The sequence below is a fragment of the Chrysochloris asiatica genome, unplaced genomic scaffold (genome assembly GCF_000296735.1).
Source record: "Chrysochloris asiatica unplaced genomic scaffold, ChrAsi1.0 scaffold00026, whole genome shotgun sequence".
Taxonomy (NCBI): Eukaryota; Metazoa; Chordata; class Mammalia; order Afrosoricida; family Chrysochloridae; genus Chrysochloris; species Chrysochloris asiatica.
Genome location: NW_006408544.1, coordinates 5,027,682 through 5,049,580, shown reverse-complemented (window position 1 = coordinate 5,049,580; position 21,899 = coordinate 5,027,682). Strand labels below are relative to the sequence as shown.

The 21,899-nt window shown below is 50.3% G+C and overlaps 1 protein-coding gene and 1 pseudogene across 1 annotated transcript in view; one reads left to right on the top strand and one right to left on the bottom strand.

The window, feature by feature from the left end:
- Positions 1-21,899, bottom strand: part of RNF220 (ring finger protein 220) — a 345,043-nt gene that overhangs the window by 6,116 nt on the left and 317,028 nt on the right. Inside the window, exons 4-11 of the mRNA XM_006839689.1 lie at positions 19,989-20,090; positions 14,343-14,385; positions 10,773-10,816; positions 10,205-10,337; positions 1,194-1,290; positions 922-1,008; positions 736-791; positions 533-611 (exon numbers count right to left, since the gene is read on the bottom strand). Coding sequence (XP_006839752.1) covers positions 533-611; positions 736-791; positions 922-1,008; positions 1,194-1,290; positions 10,205-10,337; positions 10,773-10,816; positions 14,343-14,385; positions 19,989-20,090 — 641 coding nt within the window. The remainder of the gene's footprint in view (positions 1-532; positions 612-735; positions 792-921; positions 1,009-1,193; positions 1,291-10,204; positions 10,338-10,772; positions 10,817-14,342; positions 14,386-19,988; positions 20,091-21,899) is intronic.
- On the top strand, positions 7,066-9,986 carry LOC102835768 (annotated as a pseudogene).

Here is a 21,899-nt window from a genome sequence, read left to right as displayed (position 1 = left end):
AGTCTTTGTGGTTCCTAAAAATCCAGGCCAGAGGCTGCCCAGGCCTATCTGGAGGGCTAATGGAACCCCTCCTCCCCTGCCAGAGAACCCAGGTCAAAAATTCCTACCAGAAGTGATGAGACCCGATGCTCCTGCCTAAAATCCACTGCGAGCGCCTCCCGGGACAAGAAAAATGAAACCAATTTAGCTCCCGATTAAGAAACAGAAACTGGAGATGAATCAAGTGCGCCGGCTGGGCTGGGCGGCCATACATCACATTCCCCGGGTGGAGGCCGCCACAGCGGGCAGGCAGGCAAGCGGACTACTCCTCCCTCCGCCAAGGCTCCCGGGGCCGTGGCCCAACGATCAATTCACGGAGTCACGCTTAGCACCAGCTGGGCCCCACAGCCGGCTGTATGCCCAGGGCTGCAGGACTAAGCTGCACTCTGGAGAAGCCAGAAGCCCTGGCAGTAGGTCTGTTAGCAAAGAGTCCCCCTTTTCCTTCCCACTGAACTGCTGCCCCATGGGCCCCTCCCTGGCTGCCCACACTCACTTCTCGATGTCACTATTCTTACAGGTCTTCTGCATGGTCTCCTGCTTGCTGCTCTCACCGTTGCTGGTGGATGGCATCTCTGCTGGAACACGATGGCCAGACTGGGTTACACAGGTGAGGGGCTGGGCTGGAGTTAGACCCACCATCCAGAAATGCTATCTGTCTCCCCAGCCCCACTGCTCCTAACCTGGGGTAGGACTTACCGTCACTGGCCCATTTAGAGAACTCAGGTGTGATGCGTGTACTGGGAGTACCTCCACTAGAAGGAAGGAAGGAAGGAGAAAGGACAAAATAAGCCCTGAAGGCAGGTGGGACAGCCCTGAGGCTGGTTACTGGCTGAATCCAGCCTCAGGGATTCCCACCCCTCCCTAGGCTGTGCCCACACTTGCTTTAGGACTGCACCCCGGAGTGCCTCTCTCTCCTTGGCTTCACCAGGCTCCTCGCCTGTGCAGGGGATGACGTCAGCCTCCGTGTATCTGGCATGGTGGTCAAGGACAATGGATCTTAGTTTGTAGTAGGCCATGCGGGCTGAATCCCAAGGAGGGCTAGCGGTCCCAGGCCAAAGCTACAAGACTCTGGCCCAGGATGCGGTGGCAAGCACTAGAGGTGCTAGCTACTTTTCTTATTCCCCTTGGCTTGTCCTACCAGCCCCCAAGGATACTGTGGCTTCCCATACTCCAGAGTGTCATCCCCATCCACGTCCAAGTCAGCATCACTGTCCGGGTTCTCTTTACCGCTGCACATGACGAAGCCAGAGCCTGTGGGAAGCAGGGGGTAAGGAAGGTCAAGGACCAACATGAGCAGAGTCAAAGGTACTCCTTCTGCTACTCTGAGGTAGGGGTTGGGTTTTAGGTCAGAAAACTTGGGCCTGGATCCTAGACGCTGACATTTCAGTCCTCATGCTGCACACCTCATCCTTCTCTGCCTGCTGCTCCAAACGGTCTCTTGCTCATAAACCAGACCCTTCCAAACTGTGTCAGGTCCTCAGGAGACAGCTAGTTCCAGGCCTGCTGCCCACCCGCCCTCCAGGTCTAGGAAGAGCAAGAAGAGGACAGAGACATTCAGGTCTAATAGGTCACCCCCATTCAGGACCTAGATCTGTTTCCCACTGTCCAGCCTGAAAAGTCTACCAAAGGGGAGAACAAGCTGGTTAAGGCCAGTCAGAGCGAGACCCCCAGGCAGCATCCTGAGTTTGGCCGCCAGGTCCTTGCCAGCAAAAACTCCAGGCAGCTGTTCAAATATTTGGTGTCTGAAGCGCCTGACATTAATTATTCATCTCCACCTCACTCAGCCCAGATTCCTGGACAAGTGCAGTGAGAAGGGATTAGGAAGGACAGATGAGGGAGGCTAGGCATGCACACCTGCTTCTCAAAAAAGTCCATGAAGGCAGTCTGGCTCAACTGAGGAAGGGTGAAGGGCCGCGCAGCTGCTGACCCCACCAAAATGCAAGTGGCATAGCCACAGGCAGAGTCTTAACTAATGAGGAATGGTGAGCTGTTAAGGGTACACCAGGCCCACTAGCCTGCTATGCAGTCTCTCTGAATCCAGGACCACCCATTCTCATACCAAGGGCCAAGGGCCACAGAATTTCTTGCCTCCTTCCCTCCCACCCTTCCAGCAGGTCTCAGACCACATCCCCCAGCTTAGCAGCTTTGCCAGGGACACAGAGAGGAACAGATAGAATCTGTAATGAGTGAGTTCAGCAAGGAAATCCTTAAAGATGCCAGAGAGCAGCTCAGGATTCTTTTTGCCTGGTGATCTCAGAAAAGTCTTCTTGTCCATGCTTACAGGTCCTTGTAATGGGTCTTTCAGGCCCTTGTCTGCTCCTTCATCCTGCTCACCATAGTCTGGCCCTTCTATTCTCTGTCCAAAACACTGTTTATGGCTCCCCTGAATGAACAGACAATTCTGCCTAGGTTCCTCAGCCTGATCCCTTCAGACCTGGATGCAGCTGACTTCTCCATTCTCACCCTTTTCCTCTCTTCACTATATGCATATGGACAGACAGACTCACTGCACTTCAGATGTACCCTCCATGTTTTGCTCTTAGACCTCTGTTAATGCTGTTCACGCCATCTGGAATGTTCTCCATCTTTTAAGCTCATTTCAAAGACTCTTTATTGAAGCACTTTCTTCTGACCCTTCTTCCCTTCTGGTCTTCAGTCTCAAGAGGGTTCCACCCACCCCAGGAACAGGAAGCACCAGACCAAGGAGAGAAAGTAACTAGGTACTGCCTGGCTCCGCCCCGTCCCTGACAGTCCTCATTTCCCCCCTAGGCACAGGCACCAACAAACTTAAGGCAGCAGGCAGGTCAGCAGCAGGGCCATTAAGCTGAGAAAACACCAAGTTACAGCTCTGTCTCCTGCTCACGGCCAGGTGTCCTGACAAGCAATTCCCACCTTATAGGTGAGTGGCACCTCTATAAACCCTCCGACAGTTTGGGAGACAAACTCTGCCATCAATCAGAATGTAGCTATCAGGTTCACTTACAGCCTGCGCCCCCGAGTCCTGCCAAGCCCCCCTTCCCCAAGTACATGCAGCTCAGCTTGGCTCAGCATGGCCCTGCCTTGTGTGTGAGAAAAAGGAACGCAGCGAACCGACACCCTGTATGGCTCCCGTGTCAAAGCAGAGAGAACAGAACACCCAAAAGCTGCCAGGAAGAGTCCCAGCTTCTGTGGCCTGAGATCCTGTCCACTGCAGTCTTACTACCTGTTACCCCTCAGCCAGGGCTCTTACTCCTGTGGAAGAGCTATCACAGCTTCCTAAATCTTCCTTGCGTTCTCAGGCTCCCATCTCCTTCAGGCTTCCTGTGCTATCTGCCTGGAACCCCAACTCTCCTGGTCTGCAAAACAAATGCCTGCTCATTTTTCAAGTATGACTCAAACATGCCTTCTGCTGTTAATTCAAGAGTGCCTGCACACTATAGTTGCTCTACTTGCTGGGTGCACTGAACTCTCACCTCAATGACATTCTTCCAACCTTTATTGAGTTCAGCCCCTGGTTTGGTGTTGTGACAGGGCTTCCAAGTGGGACATTTTGGTTCAACCCCATGTATTTGTGCCTTTCCACCCCAGATATGGAGTCCTGGTGTGGCGCTGTGGGCTAATGCGTCAGACTGCAAAGTCGTTTGGACTGCAACATTGGTGGTTCAAGCTCACCAGCTGCTCCTTGGAAACGCTATACAGGGTCGCTATGGGTCGGAATCGACTCGATGGCACTTAACAACAACCACCCCAGATATATTGAGTCAGAATTTACATTTTTAATCAGATCCCCAGGTAATTCTTATTGTCTACATAAGAATCTATAGGCATCACCTGGGGATCTGGTTAAACTGTAGATTCTGATTCAGTATATCTAGGGTGGAAAGGCAAAATCTCAGCAGGAGTTGAACTGGTTCGAAGCTCTGGTTGTGAAGTTTCAAGATCTGGCCATCCCCTTACAGTGCTGAACAGATGAGAATGCCCCAGGTACTTACACACAGGTGTCCTTTTCTTGGCACCTTTCCAGATTCCTGTTTCATTCTAAGATTCCATTTAGTACCATGTATTTTCATTGACCCTCACCAGACTAAAAACTTTTAAAAGGTAGGTCCCAAGTCTGATTCACGGTTGTGTTCCCAACATCACCCAATAGCCAGATGGCCAGGTCTACAGCAGATGCCACACCACAGCTCCCAGCAGTACTGGCTAAATGCTGGCAACACCGTTCTACTAGGGTCTGAGGGGTCCTGTGGCAGAAGGCAGGTTGAGAAAACCTCTCAGGACATAACCTTCCTTTTCCTATCTGACCCCAGCTGGGCAGCAGCCTTCTGCTCAACTGAGCAGTCAGGTAGGGAAGAGCATGGCATAGATTGCTTACCAAGGAAAAGACCTCTCTGCCTCTGGCTGAAGCTGTGGACTTAGACCTGACCCCTTGCCCCGGCTGAGACAGATGTTGGGAATCTCTTCCTATCCCACAGGTGTTCAGAACAGGCGGCTGCCACCAATTTCACTCTTGTGCAGCCCCAGCCTGCTCCAACCTCCTTCCCAGCACATTAAACTTTATTTTCTTAATGAAATGTCACTTGCTGACTTCTGGCAGAATCATAATAAAAAGAAACGGCCATAAAGCCGTTTTATGCAGACGGTGCCCCCTCCAGCTTGCCTGGAGAGGAAGGCTCCACAGCCGTTTTATGTTCTCAGCTGCTGGAATATCCCAAGCCAGTACTCAGAGGCAAGATGGCACAGAGAACTCCCTTCCAAGGCCCTGGCTCCTGTTTCATGGGGCTTCGGGGATAACAGGCAAGCTGCCACTCCTGCTGCTGCTATCCAGGGAAGGAGCGCAGCCCCTAGGGCCTCCAAGGCGACCCAGATCACACTGTAGTCACCAGGGAATCTCTCTTGCTAGGGCTCTCTCCTACCTTAAAATACAAGAGGACTTTTCATTCCATTTTCCCACAAACTTTCTGAAGCCCCCTTGTAGCACTGAGTGCTGGGCTGCCAACCACAGGCACACTAAGCCAGCTGGCCAGTGTACCGGGAGAGTGGACGCTGTGCAGAGCAGAGGGAACATCCCTTCTCTCCAAAGGTACTACACAGTACAGCATAGAAATGAAGAGGCTACATTTACAAAAATGACCCCGTGCCCATAAACTCATTTCTTCCTGGACCACCGACAAAAGGGAAACAAACAAAAATCTGTGTTAATTTAATCAATTGATTAGATGATCGATTGAGAAACTAGAGATGCCCATATACTAGGGATAGTAGCATCCTGAAACCTGAAACTACAAACAAAGGAACCATCGATTTCCTTACCTACTGCTCCCCACAAAACTAGAACCCAGAGCAAGAGGAAAGTTGGGGAGGGGAGCCCTCCAGAGGTCTGTTCTTTCCAAGGGGAGGGTAGGGGCAGCAGCTTCCAGAGAGTTTTACACTGGAATTAGTTACAGATGCGGTTCCGGTGTCTTGTGTAAACGCCATCGATTGGGGAGCTGACAGTCTGGGGAGCTGCGATGCGGGACAATCAATCGGCCTGCAGTGTCACCTGCCACCTCGCTGAACAGTTGACAATGCAATTATCCAGTGTGGAGGCAGGGAGTTGGCGTGTGTCAAACGCACTTAGCCACTTTCCGGGCCTCCTCGATAACGCGTTTCACTGCCTCACGTCAGGAGAGACGCACAGAGACAGACGCCGTTTAAAACCATTGATACTTGCTCCTTCTATCTACACTCCCTCTGTCCTGGCTTAACAATTGTGTTCTAAAGGCGATTAATTCCCCTTGTCACTTGCCACAGGGGACTAAAGGTGCCCTGCACCTTACCACCTCTCCTCACCCCTCCAACAGGCAATAGTTGTAACTACACAGAGTCTGAGGTGCAGCAGCCCTAACCCTTTCTATTCCAACACTGCCTCCAATACCTGCCCAATGACTGGACTAGCAAGGCTCTTTTTGAGCTCCTATGTTTTGTGGCCAACTCACCAAAAAAGCCAGCAGGTAGGGCAAGGTCAGTATTTCTAAGCCCTTGTGGACCCACAATACCTCCAACTTGGATGTCCCACAATCTGGCACTGCAGTTTGACCAAGAAACAGTTCAAAGATCTATACTGTAGCTGCCCAGCCTGCCCTCTCCAGACTACTTGAGCCAGCCAAAGTCTACGACAGGAACTCGAGAAAGACACAGTCTCTGGTTCTAAGGTCCAACACAGCTGGTTCTCTGCAGCACTCTTTCCTCCTCTCCCTCACCTCTACCTGTTTGATTCACAGGAGCTTAATGCTGGACTCTAGTAATGCATTCACTTCTTGCAGACACCTTCCATTTCCTGGGCAGCCTCCTGGGAAATTTCTCCACCTCATTACTCTTGGGCCCATCACTTCATTGCCAAATTATCTGAATCTAACCACTCCCACATCCTCTCTCTAGCCACTCCCTGCTAGATATGATCATGGTGCCATGAGAGGCCTGGGTTTGCCAAATCCAGTTGGTGAAGTCTCACTAGCAAGTTATACTGGGTAGGGATCAAGGTCTCTTCTCTAGGATCCAGGTGTTGGGTGTAGGAAATGAAGGGAAAGGCATGGCTCCTTGGTCACATACCTCACTTGACTACAGCAGGGGCAGGTTTCCCCTGTGGCTGCTCTGCGAGGTTCAGCATGGTGCATGTTCCTTCTCCTAACTTTGATCACTTTGAGAGGAGTGTTAGGGGAGTACTAGTTTCTGTGTCTTCCCTTTACAACTCTGGTTGGGAGAAAGAGAGCAGCAGCATGCTAGACAACCTACAATCCTGGGGGTGAAATCAACAGCTGGGCTCACAGCTCAGAATTTCTCCTAGAACTGGAAAGTGTAGAGCATCTGTCTTCTGTTGTGGTTGCTCCTATTAAGCGCCGCTGAGTCAATTCCAATTCACAGCAACCCTGCATAGGGTTTCCAATGAGCAGCAAACTGCCAACTTTGTGGTTAGCAGTCCAATGCTTATTCTATGGCATCACCCCAAAATTTCTGCCTACGTGCTCTCTTGACATCTTTACCTGTTTCTTAGTTCCTTTTCCCAAGATGTCTGGGTGAAAACTTGCTCTAAAAGCCATTTACTGGATAGCTTTTGGGAAAGCATACCACAAAACCAAAAGGCTGTTGCTAACTCCTTGAAATCTTGGAATGAGATCCTCACCTCCAGCTGCTCTACCTGAGGCACCACCAGCTACTGGGCTTACTACAAGACCAACATGGCCAAGGCTGGCTTAGTGAATGACTTTGAGAAGAAGTTTAAAGCCCTGAAGATCCTAGTGCCAGAAGATAAATGTATTGCCCTGGTGGACGCTGAAGAAAATGATGTGAAAAGTTGTGCTGAGTCTGTGTCTCTTTCAGAGTAGGATTGGAGAATACGAGAATCAACTAGAGAAGATGAAGCACATTTTTCCACTTGACGCGATGACCACTGATGACTTGAACAAAGTCTTCCCTGAAACCAAACTAGACAAGACCAAGTATCCCTACTGGCCTCATCAGCCAGCTGAAATTTTTTAAAATTGAGCCGGAGAGGAAGCTCTGGCCCTGGTATGACAAATGCTGAACATTAAAAATGCAAAACTGTTAAAAAGAAAAAATCTTCTTCCAGCTGTATCTCTAACAGCATGTTCTACCAGACCCTTTGTCCCTAAACACCAATCTCCAGTACTCCTAGGCCTGAGAGATCTGAGCTTCCCCTCGGTGACCGTGGTCCCCATTTTTAAGGCCTGGTATCCTCGGCCAAGTGTCTCCAGCAAGCCTTCCACAACATATTACATTCAAGGGAACCAATTTGATCCAAGAGACCAGCTTCCAAGAACCTAGTGGGAAGCTTTACTGAGGATGACGAAGGAGCCTTGGTCTGGAGGATAAAAAGGGGATGATCGGATAGAGGAACTTATCTGCAATTCTTCAATTCTTTCATATCTAACAAGGACAGCAATCTCTGTTCTGTCAGCACGCACAGCGCAACTTAAATGGGCCTCACTGCTCGCCTGCCCATCCTGCCTCTGCCTCCCTCTCTCTGAAGTCTGCTGGGCAGCTTCTTCAGCCGGCGTTATCACTCCCTCTAACCGGTCTTGGCAGGCAATCTAATTCCTCCTGAAAAGGTCACCGCCATTTTAACTGCCTTTCAATCACATTAAGCACGCACTACCCGGCTTGCGGCCCAGCCCACCCGGCGGGCGATCAATGCACTGCATTGACACCAACCTGCCTGGTGGGGCCACACCCAGCCCCCCAAGAGTTGGGGCCTTTTGGTGCTGGCCAGGGAGGGTAGACTGACAGATGGCCAGCTTCTGCAGACAGAGTTCTGGGGGCTGAGGCAGTCAGGATCAGCTGGCCTCCCTTTGATAGCCACCGCCCCCCACAACCGAGGAGCCTCAGCCTCCCCCGCTCCACTGCGCCCTGCTCTCTGTCTCATGGCCCCCGCTGGTCTTGCTGTAAAACAGCCTTTCAAGTCTGCCTGTCTTTTGACTGCACTAAGCTGTTTAAGGGGCGGCAGCAGCTTCTATCAGGAAAGCTGGAGCAATTCTCTGCAGATAAAGGCACCTCCGGCCCCTGTTCCCTCTTCAAGTTTCACTCTCATCCTCGCTCTCCGAATCACTCAAAGAAAAGGCCCCTTTGAACTCCCCTCAGGAATTCTTGAAAGGAACCACCTCATAGTGTACACACTCAAGGAAAACTGACACCCGCCCAGGGCCTAAGAGCCCCTCACACCCGCTCGGCAGGTGCATCCCGGCACAGGAGAAATACTTTGTTGAAGCAGCAGGTCAGATGCAGCTTCATCCCCCTTCAGCCTTTGCTCTGGGGTCCAGAAGTCATCAGGCCCAGTGCTATGCCAAGAAACCTGACTAGAAATTGCCACAGTAATGGAAGGTGAAAAGAGCTGCCAACGGAGCGGACTTGGAGCAGCATCCTGGAATTGACCCTGCATGGGTGCCATCAGCCACCTGTGTGAATACCTTGTGAGGATTCTGGGCTCTGCTGCTCATCTTCCTAGGGCCAGTGATAAACTCAAATTCCTGGACAGGCCTGAAGTGAATTCTTCAGTTCAGGAGGAAGGCTTAGGGAAACTGTTTGGTTTGACTAGCCTTCCTGTTTACACCTGTGCTTGCCCCAACAGCTTGGGTAACTGAGACACATAATGCCCCACATGGGCTCATCACTACTTCCTTTAGCCAGTCTGCACTGGAGACCACTCCTCAGCACAAGCCCAAGCCGCATGGCTCCAAGGAGGCAGAGACTGGCTTCCCAGCTGCGGTGAATCCCCAGGGACCAGAGACAGCAGCACTCCCAAGGGTGCTGCCCAGAGAATTGGAGGCAGACGGGAAGCAGATTGGATCCCTTAATGACCACAAGCTGCAGTACCAGATGTGCTTGTGCACAGAAAGTGAAGAGCTGGAGGCCAGGAGGTAGGCAGCTCCCCTCTTGCCTGCCTAAGTATGACAGAGGCTACTACTAACCCTGGGTACCGGATTTCCACTGGGCCATGCCACAGCCCTCTGAGGAGCTGGAAGGGCACTGGAGATGGGCAGAGCCCAGCAGACCTCTCTGCAGCAATTAGGGAGAACCCAAGGGAAGTAGGGAGCAGCTGGGCCCAGGCCCCTCTTGCTGCAGGGCAGAAGGCGCCCAGGGAGAAGGGATGGGATCAGAGCTAGAATTAGATTCACCAATAAAGCTCATGGGAGGTCAAATTTTGCCATAACTCACTCTCTCCCCTGTAACTGATTTCCCTGATGTGGGGCTGAGGAGGAGGAGGAAAATCCAATGTGTTTGCCTGGAAGCCCTTAGGGCCCCCAGTGCTGGAGGTGTACAGCAGGTTGCTGGATTCTCATTTATCAGCCTTAAGAGGGATGGAGTGATAAATGCATAACCGTCCCTTTAATATTTTATGCAGGTGCCAAAGCGGCTTGGCTGTCACCTTCAATGCATCACCGGAGGCTGAGAGCCCCCCTCGTCATTGCTAGCTTACAGCCCCACAATTCCATTTCCCCACCCAAATACATCCATTTTAATATGCACATCACAGGCAGGCAGCACGGCCACAAAGCAGCCCCACCAGTAGCAGTACCCACGTGGTGGAACGGATGACCAGTCACTAGCCTGGCCTCTTGGTCCCAGACAGATGGATACCCAGCAGAGGCAAGGCCACCAGAGGGCCACTGCCTAGATCAGCCGCTTGTACCTCGGAAGCCTCCTTCCAGGAGAGTGGTGGCCCGTATCCGCTTCTGCCCGCACCACTCATACTCCTCAAAGCGGTTGCTGTTCTCATGCTCGATGTCCACAGCATCATCCTCAGTCAGGCAGGAGCCTTCCCTCTGGGAAGAGCAGAGCAGGATCATGTGGGGCCCAGAACAACACTACCTGCCCCGCCCCTCAAACCAGCAAGGAAGGCAGAGCCCTGAACCCAGCTGCATTGTGCCATATGGGCCCATGGTTCTAGAACTCCTTTAAAGGAAAACCAATCAAGAGATCAAAGACTTGGCCCTCTTCCCAATAGTATTCCACTGGACCCAGGGGGAATGGAAGAAAGTGAAAGCAAAAGAGGGCAAAGGACAGAGAGCAAGAAGCTGCTGAGACCATACAGAGACCCCAACAGCCCATAGATCGGGGAGGAGTCTGCAGCTAGTGTTAGGGGAGGGAAGAGAGGGACGGGAGGGTGGTGGCCCCTCTACCTTAGAAAGGCAACGCTCCACATGCCTACTCATCTCCTGCTCCGATCCTGCCAGGGGGCGGTTGCACAGGGGACATACCTGCCCTTCATCTTGCTTCCTCCGTTTCATTTTCCCAATCCGAGCTGCATGGAGAAACCGAAAACAAAGCATAGGACAGGCAGTTGGTCACTATAGCTCCCGGGCCCCAATGGGGCTGACACAACCTGACTGCCTGCTACCCATTAGTCCCTTTGTCCAGTGCCTGATATGGCTCGTATTTTGTAGCACTTTCTTCCTTGGTGATTAGGTCTTGCCAAGAGCACCTGAGAAATAAACTGGTGCTAGGCCAGGGTGGCAGCTGTTCTCTGGCCATGGCCAACTCAAACTTAGCCAGCATCATCCTATCTGCAGCATTCAGTGAGCCCAACGAGCAAAGATACTCCATGTTGCTAGCTATCTCCTGGGAAGTCCAAGACCATGAGTTCTTGCAGCTCTAGAGAACAGTTCTTGGCTACAGCCAAGGCCCTTCCAAGGATCTGATATGGCTTGTTGTCCATTTATCAGCTGAAATGTCTACTGGGCCAAGAGCTCTTGAGGTACAGTCATTAAGTCCTACCTAGAATCACTCCAAGAGGAATTTCTCTGAGGTCCACTGATCCCGTTTTACAGGAGAGGAGACTGAGGCCCAGACATCAAGGCATACCAGAGGGCTGGGTCAGGCCTTGGGCAGTCCGGTCAGGGGGCCGAGGGCACCTTGAGAAGGCAGCCCTTACTGTGCGATCCAAACCTGTTCCATCATTTCTAATCAGTGCACAGGGGCTGGCAGGTCCCAGAGGCAGAGGGCTGCCTGCCATGCTGTCCCGCAGGGGGCTCAGTTCCAAAGTGCACACTGCAAGCCCACAGCACTGCTAATTAATGCTGAGAGATGCAATCATTTCTAATTAGCTCACTAATCCCTCTCTGCAGCCCTCCTGTCACTGAAGTAGGAAGGGGTCAAAACAAGGGACTCTGTTCCCTCTAGCCCCTCCCGGTACAGCAGCAGGATCAGAGTTGCCCACTCGGGCCAGATTGATAGGACTGGGGGAGGGGACGAGCTTGCCAAGGAGGAAAAGGTTCCTCCACTGCAGAGCTAGGAATAGCTTTCTCTTGGGTACTGACCCTGATGTAAAGTGATGGGACACTCATGAACGCAGTACAGGGATGGGGACACAGGTGAGAGTGGATACGTTACAATTCACAGAGCTTCCTTGCACTGTGTTAGGCTTGAAGCCAATTATTTTACACAAGGTAGTTCATTTCATTCTTTTATCCTGAAGCTAGGTTTCATGGCCACATTTTAACAGATGCAGAAACCTGGTGCTCATAGTCAATTGTCCAAGTACATGAAAACTGTCAAAGGCAAGAAAGAACCAATTTGCTAGCCTCAACTATCAACACTCATGGAAGCGGCAGTCAAGAAATCAGACGACATATTGCATTAGGCAAATCTGCTGCACCAGACCTTTTTAAAGTGTTGAAGAGCAAAGATGTCAGCTTGAGGACTAAGGTGCGCCTGACCCAAGCCATGGTATTTTCAATAACCTCATATGCATGTGAAAGCTGGACAGTGAATAAGGAAGACCGTAGAAGAATTGATGCTTTTGAGTTATAGTGTTAGAGAAGAATATTGAAAGTGCTATGGGCTGCCAAAAGAACCAATAGATCCGTTTTGGAAGAAGTGCAGCCAGAGTACTCCTTGGAGGCCAACATGGCCAAACTTCGTCTCTCATACTTCGGACATATTGTTAGGAGGGACCAGATGCTGGAGAAGGATGACATGTTTGGTAAGGTGGAGGGTCAGAGAAAAAGATGAAGACCCCCAATGAGATGGATTGGCCAAGTGGCAGCATCAATGGGCTCAAGTGTGGCAACAGTAGTGAGGTTGGCCCAGGATCGGGCAGTATTTCGTTCTGCTATGCATAAGGTCGCTATGAGTCAGTACCGACTCGATGGCACCTAACAACAATCGCCACAGCTTTGAATACTCATGGTCACACTCATCCCCCTTTAACGGATGGTTCTGTAACATTTGGAATCTCAGGCTCAAGCAGCCTTGATACTTTAGAGCCAAGGCTGGGATGGAGAAGAGATGCTAGATATCAGAAGGAGACTGAGCAAGAGCCTCTGAGTGTTCTAGAAGTGTAGTCAGGATCACTGTGCCAATACGAAGGTCTCTCACCTACCCTGCTTCAGTCTGATGAAGTGCCACCCCTGATAAGAAGGAGCTTATAAGACATTGTTTGATGAGTGAATAAAGAAACTTCAGAGAACAACTGCCAAGGAGCACACAATATGAGATTACCAGCTATTCCACGGAAAAAGAGGAGGCTTTCTACTCCTGTAAAGATTTACAGCCTTGGAAACCGTACAGAGTTGCTATGAGTCAGAACCGACTCCACGGCATATAACCAACCAACCAGCTTCCTTGCCTAGGATATCTAGGGAGAGGAAGATCTGTGAGTCCCAGGAAAACACCTTGATGGACATAAGATTCACCTGGAAATTGTCAGCCAAGCAAGGCAGGCTTGGTTTTTCTCTCCCCGTTCGTCTTCTAAGTTCTGAACAAGCTTACTAAAGCTTGGTAGGGAAAGTTTTGCTCCCTAAGTTATCTAGAGGATAGTCACTTCATTCTGAAGTCAAAGTATTTGCCAAAGTTGCATGGCAAAAATCAGCGAAGCAGACCCTGACCCAGCTAAGTAAACATCCCATCTGTGTGAATTTAAATAAATCACCTTCGTCTTGGTTTCCTTATCTACAAAACGTGTGTTGTGACAACAGTGCTTCTCATGGTGCCAGCCCATAATGAGTACTCTTGCTTTCTCAGATTAGGGTCCAGCTTGGTAGTAGAAATCAACTGGCAGGAGTTAGGGATCTTGGATGTCCAGCTGGTCCAGAGACCCTAAGCCTCTTCTGGCCAACCCTCAGATATACCACCCCTCAGTCAGCACAAAAAGGATCATTCAATTGTGTTCTGCAAACAGTAATGCTCCAGAGGTTTGAATCCAAAAGGGAGGGGCCTCCAGGTAGTGCAAACACAGCCTGCTTTCAGAGAAGGCCTCTAAGAGCTGTCGGCCCACGCTGATCACCTTTGTGAAATGTGGGCCGACTGATAACTCAAAGAGCCCTGGGATGAGTAAGTTCCTGTTGCCGTGGGAACTCCAGATCTCACTGCATTGTCAAGTCTCAGCAGAGAGGCTGTATTCATACTACTGGGCACTGATTAAAAACTAGGAAGAAAAACATTCCCAGCACCCTGCCGGCTTGTACAGTGAGGTCCCAGCAGTCTGCAAATTCAAAGCTGAGTTATCAAGTGGAATTGTGCAGCTTGTTCCTCGTTTTCTGGCACTTATTGCCTCCCCCTTCCTTCCCGCCTCCCCCCCCCACCCCGCCCCCAGGGTTCTTCAGGGCCTTTAGATAGGCTTGGGCAAGAGCAAGGAACCATAACCTCCATTAGACAGATGGGGAAACTGAGGGCAGTCGCGTTGGATTGCACAAACCCACCCATGGGCCTTGACTGCGAAGAAGCCAAGGGACCCCAAAGTCAAAGAGACCCAGACTACCAAGAGCTACACGGAGTGAGGGAGGGAGGAGAACGGGGGTGGAGCGGAGGGAGGGGCCGGCAGGACTCACCATTCAGTCGGGTCTGCCGGTTGGCTCGCACTCGTAGGAAGGTCTGGGAGAAGATCCCGAGAAGATGCGGGAAAAAAAACAACAAAAAAACAAGACCGTCAGGCGCAGCCTGGAGTCCTGACCCCGACCCCGACCCCCATCCAGGCCTGCCCCGTTCCAAACAACCCGTAAACAAACCTACTTCCTCCCTCCCGCCGGACCCCCTGCTCCGCCGGCCGCTCCGAGCCCTCGGCATAGCCGCCGGGGGCTGCTCTAGTGGGACCCCGTAGCCACCGCGCGATGCCGCCCCAGCCCCGGCCTTCGGCGCTCTGGGCCCAGCGGCCGCCCGGCCGGCGAGGGCGGCGATGCGGGCGGATTCCCCCCGGCTGCCCGGCGGCGGCGGCGCCTCAGCTCCCAAGAGCGGCGGCGGCCATGTTGGCCTTGATCACGTGACCCGCTGCCGCCGCGCGCGAGGGTGAAAGTTCACGGGGGAAGGCGGGGGTGACAAGATTGGGACTAGGAAACGACCGCTAGTCCTCCGGTAGCAACCGGCTGGGGCCGCTCCAGGGTCCCTCCCACAGCCCGCAAAGCCAACCCGCCCCAGGTTTAACGGTTGCTAGGCCCTCCCACCTTACCCCGTGCCCCCTCCCCCTGTAAGCTCCTTCCTCCCCAGAGCCCGGGCCCTAACTTCAGATTCTGGGACGCTGCCTTAGGGTTAAGGCGCTGAGGCTAACAAGAGGCATAGTGATTCGGGGTCTCCCACGGGCGATCCCACCGCAAGCTCCCAACAGCAGTCCCCAGTTTAGCCCATCTGCAGTTCCTTTAAAGGATTCCCTACATTTCAGCTGCCTGCTGAACATCTGGAGCGCCCACCGGCACTGCCTTATCCATGCTGCCACCACTGAACTCAGCAACCTTCAAACAAGAGCCTGCCTCTTGGGTGCCCATTTTAGTAGGAGATAACGCCACACACTCAAACTTGAGTCATCCTGACCCCGCTCTTCATCCTGCACATTTAGCCCTCCACCAGATCCTGCAGATTCTACCTTTAATCCTCTTTTAAATCTCATCTCAACCTCTGTGTATCTCTTATTCTTTCAGGCCTAATTTTTAAAACAATAACTTTCCTTTCCTCGATAGTACTTTCTTCTTTGTATCTCCATTATATCTTGAATAATGTAGCGTAGTGGTTACGAATTGGGCTGCTAATCTCAGGGTCAGCAGTTGGAAAATACCAGCTGTTCCGCGGGACAAAGATGAGGCTTTCTGCTCCCGGAAAGATTTACAGCCTCGGAAAACCCTGTACAGGGTCGCTATTAGTTGGAACCGACTCCACAGCACATAACCACCACCACCACCAATCTTTATCCATGGACTGACCACTCCAGAATTGGGTGAACCAACTGGGTGAACTCAGAGACCCACATAGTGCTTGACATCCTTGAAAGTTTCTTCGATGGCTGTACCAACCTGTGGTCACCGCTGTAGTTCATAATATTATGAGCTATCTAAATTTGCAGCTGCTTCCCACCTGGTCTTTTAATCCATAGTTTCCCTGCAACTCTTCTTCCATAATACATACAGTGATACCCTCCTAGGCTTAATTTTGTAGAATAGTACAAAATGAAAACTGTCTCCTCAAATTAGTGGATCTCCTGGAAGATCTCCAAACATGGCCTACCTATTTTTCCAGGCTCTTCTTTTACCATTCCTAGTCTCTCTCCCTTTGCCTTCCTGACACTGCCTTGTAGAGCGACTTACAGCTCTTTGAGCATGCTATGCTCTGGCTTCTGGGCCATATTATCTTCCATGTATCCATATCTCCTGCTTGGTTAACTGTTGTTCATCCTTCAGAACTGTAGAAAGGCTTCACTTTCCCCCCAAGGTTGGGTAAGTTGCCTCCTCTGAATGTCATAGTCCCTTGGCTTCCCCTTGATCATGTTTACTTACCTATCCCTTCTACTTGGGAGACCTTTATCCAGTCATCCAGCCAAGGCCTAGCATGAAGGGGTCACCACCAGTGGGAAGGGGACAGTGATATTCATGAAAGAATGAAGAGGGTGAACGGCTTGCATCCCCAGGTCTCTAAGTAAGGGTACCAGGGGCTCACTTGCAGAAGGTCTGATGATTCTTTTTCTTTCATAGATTGTCTAGACCACGCTCAGGATCCTTCTTGCCTTTCTTGGTTTATCGCTCACTGTTAAGCTAAATATCTTCTTGTTAACCCTAGGTTCATACTGTTCACCTGGAAGCCCTGAACCCAGTGTAGGGCTGGGAAACAATCTCAGATTCAGGGCCAGACAGACTCAAGTTCAAATTCTAACTGTCTTAAATGGTGGTAGTGGTGTGCCATGGAGTCAGTTCTGACTCATCGCAGCCCTGTATAGGGTTTTCAAGGCTGTAAATCTTAACGGAAGTTGAAAGCCTCATCTTTCTTCCGCGGAGCAGCTGGTAGATTAGAACTTGCTGACCTTGTGGTTAGCAGCCCAGCTGGTAACCCACAATGCTACCAGGGCTCTTTCTCTTAAATGATATGTCCTCAGATAAATCACTTTCCCTAGGCCTGTTACTTTAGCAATAAATTAGGGGCAATGAATCCTAGCTTTCAGGGTTGCTATGAGGGTAAAGTGAAATTGTGGCTAAAAGGATTGGGTACCCAGTAGGGGCCAAATAAATGAGAATCTAAACCAGAAACCAGTAGTCCTGCTTTCAAGGCCTAGCTCAATGATTTTTAATGTAACATAATTGAGCAACTATTATATGCCAGACATTGTGTTAACAGCAGGCCATGAGATACCCAGTTAGTTCTTGGGTTATTTTCTAGCTTCATCTCCCAATTCCCTTTGTGGTTTGCATTCTAATAAAAGTGAACTGTTAGCAGGTCCCCCCAAAAATCTTTCCAGTTCACATTTTTATGTCCTTTACACACAGTATTGCCTTTATGTAGAATACCCTTTCTTTCTTGCCACCAAGAGAATGCCTACTCCTCTTTTGAAACCTGTTTAGTCATTACCTCCTCTGTGAAACTTTCTGATTTTCCTCTTCCTCTGCTAATTTACCCTAGAAACTTATTTACACTCTGTCATAGCAGTTAAAATATTGGGTCACAATGATCTATTTGCACATTTGTGTCTTCTAAATATGCAAGGCAAGGACACTGGGCTGAACATACGTGAGTACTAGGTGAAGTACAAAGAAGGAAGGGAGTAAAGGAAGGATAAGACAGCAACTCGAATACAGTGAAGGAGCCAGACGCATTGTGATTGAGTAAATATGGCCACTATTTCTTTGCAGCTTCTCCTCTCAGAATCAATTTCATTATCCCTTGATTCTGGGCTATCTTTGGGACTTGTCTTGCCCAGGAGAAAGTGGTGGAAGTGATACCGTGTGGCCTCCAGCTTTGCACCTGCCTGATGTGATAATGCCCTGAGACTGACACGTAGGGAAATCAGTCTAGCCCACTGGAGGATCAGAGGCAACATGGAAGAGAACGAAGGCACCCCATTCTCCCAAACACGTGGTGAGGCCACCTTGGCCTTGCCAGTCCAGCTCATCCTCCAGCTGAATGAGGCGTATACCTGAGAAAATGCCCAGTCAGCTTACAGGATCCTACGAAATTCTAAATTGTTATGTTAAGCCAGTAGGTTTTGGGATAGTTTATTCTACATCATTAGATAACAGGCCATCTAAACAGGCAAAAACAATATTGGGTTCTAAAGGCAAGGACAGGTCCTGGGGGTCATGAGATGATAAAATAATCCAGAAAGGTTTCTTGGAAGAGGTAATATTAGGGAAGGAGCCTGGTTACACAATGGGTTATGCATTGGGTAGCTAACTGTAAAGTTGTGATTCAAACCCACCAGCTGCTCTGTGAAAGATGAGGCTGTCTGCTGCTGTAAAGGCCTACAGTGTTGGAAATCTGAAGGAGCAGCTCTATTCTGCCTTATAGGGACACTGTGAGTGGGGATTGACTTGATGGCAATGGGTTTTTATTGTTAATTGAAGAGAAATAGAAATTTAGTGGGGTGGGGTGAAACAGTCCCATTAGAAGAAACAACATGTAGAAAGGCACACACAGAGGTAAGAAAGGAATGGCACATCCAGGGAGTGGTTAACATTTAGTGAGCAGAGCCCTTAGGATTCAGGGAGGGAGGAATTAGAAGTAGAAGCTTGAAATATAGGTTGAATTCAAATCCCAGAAGGCTTTCATGCTATGCTAAAGAGCTTAGACTTTATCTTGTAAAAAGTAACCTAATTTGATTTGTCCTTTAAAAGGTATACTTTAGAGTCCAGATCAGGGTAAGGGTTAAGGGTGACTGAATGGACTCTAGAGGTGTCTTAAGCTCCTGAAGTTGTGTATACAATGCTGTATTCAATTGTGTGTAAGGGGGTCTTATGTTTTTGTTTTTGTTTTTTAGGCAAAAGGGTCAATAGCTTTCCTCATATTCTCTGGAGAATAAGAGAAATACCAACATTCTGGCTGTAGGAATGGAGGCCAAGGAACTGGGGCAGTGTTGGCCTGATGGTTCCTCTTTTCTGCATTCAGAAGATGGTGAGGCTGGGTGCGATAAGTGATGTAGACAGGATGAGCCTCTGCAGGCAGGAGACTGTCTACCCTTTTGGGGTGGAACTCAGACCACAATTCCTTAGAGTACGATTATTTTCCTATCTCAGACCTGGGAGATCCGGGCCAGGGCAATGTCTCTCAGGGGCTGAGACTGGGCTGGTACCCCTCCACAGACTGAGAAACCCAAGGTGTCTAGTAGAGCAGGGTCAGGGAGGCTGGTTTGCAGCCCAGATTCAGCACACCACTTTGCATACTCTGCACCCTGACACAGGATTGTGGTAGCTTGGAAGGAAAGAGGGCCCTTTTCTAACCAGCTTGCCTGAGAGGGGGTGCTTTTCTCTAATTCTAACAGAGGCTTTATATGCGTTATCAGTGACCCTTGTTCCCTGGTACCCTGTCTTTCTGTGTCAGATCAGGACTTCTGAGCCAGGGCTGTTTTTCTCTTTTCACATTGGGGCTCCCTGAGAAAGCTCTTCTTTTAGATACACATTCTTTGGAGCAAGGCCCTGTTTTCTTCCATCTGACTGGGGATCCCAAAGAAGAACAGGATTCTCTTTTCAGACAAAATCTTCTGGGGAAAGTTCTGTCTCCTTCCTAGTATAACAACGGTCCATCTACAGCTAGGATGTTACCTTTCGGCCCCCTCCTGCTCTGATCTTTTAGGATTGTTTGATTACTCACTGTCTGCCTGTCTGTCTCTGTCTGTGTCTGATGTCAACATTGGAAGTACTGAAGGGCTATTTACTCAAGAGATCGTGGCGTTGAACTCTGAGTCTGGGGGTGGGGTGGGGGACACACCTTAGAGACACCTAGGCTGTGTCTCTGAATCTCCCATGAAACCAAACCTCATTGACTATCTCCTACTTTCAGGGTACTCAGCTCATCAGCGTCCAGGGGATCCTGACACAACTTGCCCAAATCCATTTAAGACCCATCTGCTGACATGTGGGACTTCTGGGTTCAGTTTGGGGTTCAGACACAAAGGGAAACAAACATAGTTCAGACCTCTCCTTTTGTCCTGAGGATGGGGAGGTGTTAACACCATTAAGAGCTTGCTCAGGTGAGCTTACTTCTCATGCCCACCCAGCCACCCTCCTCACCTGGTATCTGTCGGAGTGGTGCAAGTCATCAGTGGCAGATGAGTGGGGTGACGCTGTTGGAGACTCTCCTTCCCTCTTGATAGCAGCAGACAACAGGAGGGACTGGAAGAAGAAAAAGAGCATGTGGCCTTAAGCCCGAATGAGACTACATTCAGTCCCCTAGAGTTGCCAGTCCTATGGAACTTTGGGGAGCAAGACAGAGAGAAGGAGGGACCAAGGGACTACACTTGAGATTCTAGAGGCATGTACTCCAGCCCTGGGAGTGTACTTGTGGGAAGGGGATAGACTGACTCTAGAAATGGGCAGAGATCTGAAGCGGGGCCAGCGCTGCAGAAGTCATACTTTTCACTCTGGTTCCTTTTCCTGACGCTATCCTCTCAGCCTTCACTAGAGATTTAAGACTTCCAAATACAATGGCCTCCTCTCTAGCCTTCCTCTACACTACCCTATGCATTCAGAAACCTTGAGACCTTTGCTTTAGAGTCCCTAGAGGAGTGCAAGAGTAGTTAAAGTCTTCAACTATTAACTGAAAAGTTGGTGGTTTGAATCCACCCAGATATGCTTTGGAAAAAAGGTGTGGTGATCTGCAAAAGGTCATCACCTTGAAAACCTTATGGAGCAATTCTGCTCTGCACACAAGGGGTCATAATGACGTGGTATCAACTCAATGACAACTGGTTCCGAGCTTTATATCAGACCCCTGCTAGGCTAATCCCTGCCCCCATGGATTGGGGCTCCCAGTGAGCTGCTTTATTCTCCTGAAGAGAACAGAGACTCTGGGACAGAACCCCATGAAGAATTGGTGGTAAAGACCCATACTCACTACCCTGTGTGCCCCTAATATAGGCTGATGGCAGCCCCGCTGTGGAGACAGTAAACTAAATAATATGTATGAGTTTCTTGTATGCGGCCAGGGATGTACACTGGGTCCATTTATCCCTGCGCTGCAGCGATGACCCCAGTAAAAACCCCAGCAAAACTAATCCCCCCGTGTCAATCCTGCACGGCCTCTTCTACATACGCCTGCAGTTTAGATTAATAAACTGTCTGCCTTAAATTGTGTACGAACACCACAATCCTAAATACCACATGGCACGTTGGGCCCAAGAGCTAACTCTTGCCAAGGCCTGTGCAGCTGTAAATGGGGGGCGGGGTGGTGGGGGGTGAAGAAGCCTGGGAGCAATCCATACTTCTCCACTTCTCCAGCTTGCACAGCTCTGAGTCGGAAGCATACAATTCCCTGTGAGGCCTCCCCAGCTTCGAAAACCATGCCAAATCGCCAGTGACAGCCCAAAGAAAGCAATTTGGGAAAGATGGAGCAGCCATTTATCCTCCATCTCCGACTGAGCCTTAGGATGTGACCCGCATGCGGTGGACCTGCTGCACATCTGCAGGCAAGGGCTCTGGGAGGGGAGGGCTCACGCAGGAGCCATCTGAGGGAGAGCTGGAGGAGGATCAAGGCTGGAAAGGGCCAAGGGGCCAGACTCCCTACAACTTGAAGCCCCATCTTGGCCCACCCAGGCCTGGTGGGAGACCTAGTCCCCAGCTCAGAAAGAAGGTGCTTTTAAGAACTGTCTTTCTCCTGCTCGGATCCCGAAGAAGATGCTGAGTGGGGGAAACACTGTGGGGCTGCCCCTCACCCCCATGCTCTCCCATCCCAGGAGGAAGCTTGTGCGTTCTCTCTCTCTTTCTCTCTAGGTTAGAAGCCCTGAGAGGCCTCAGCATTACACCTGGGGCAAGCAGAATAAAAAAAGGTCACCGGCGCTTTTTAAACATGGACCAAAAAGCAGTAAAATGTGTTTTGAAAAAAAAATCCCGGCATTAAATCATGACTTTTTGCCTGGCTCTTCGCCTCATTAAAAGTGGCCTTTTGGAAGGTAAAATTATCATTGTAAGCGATAAGATCTTTAA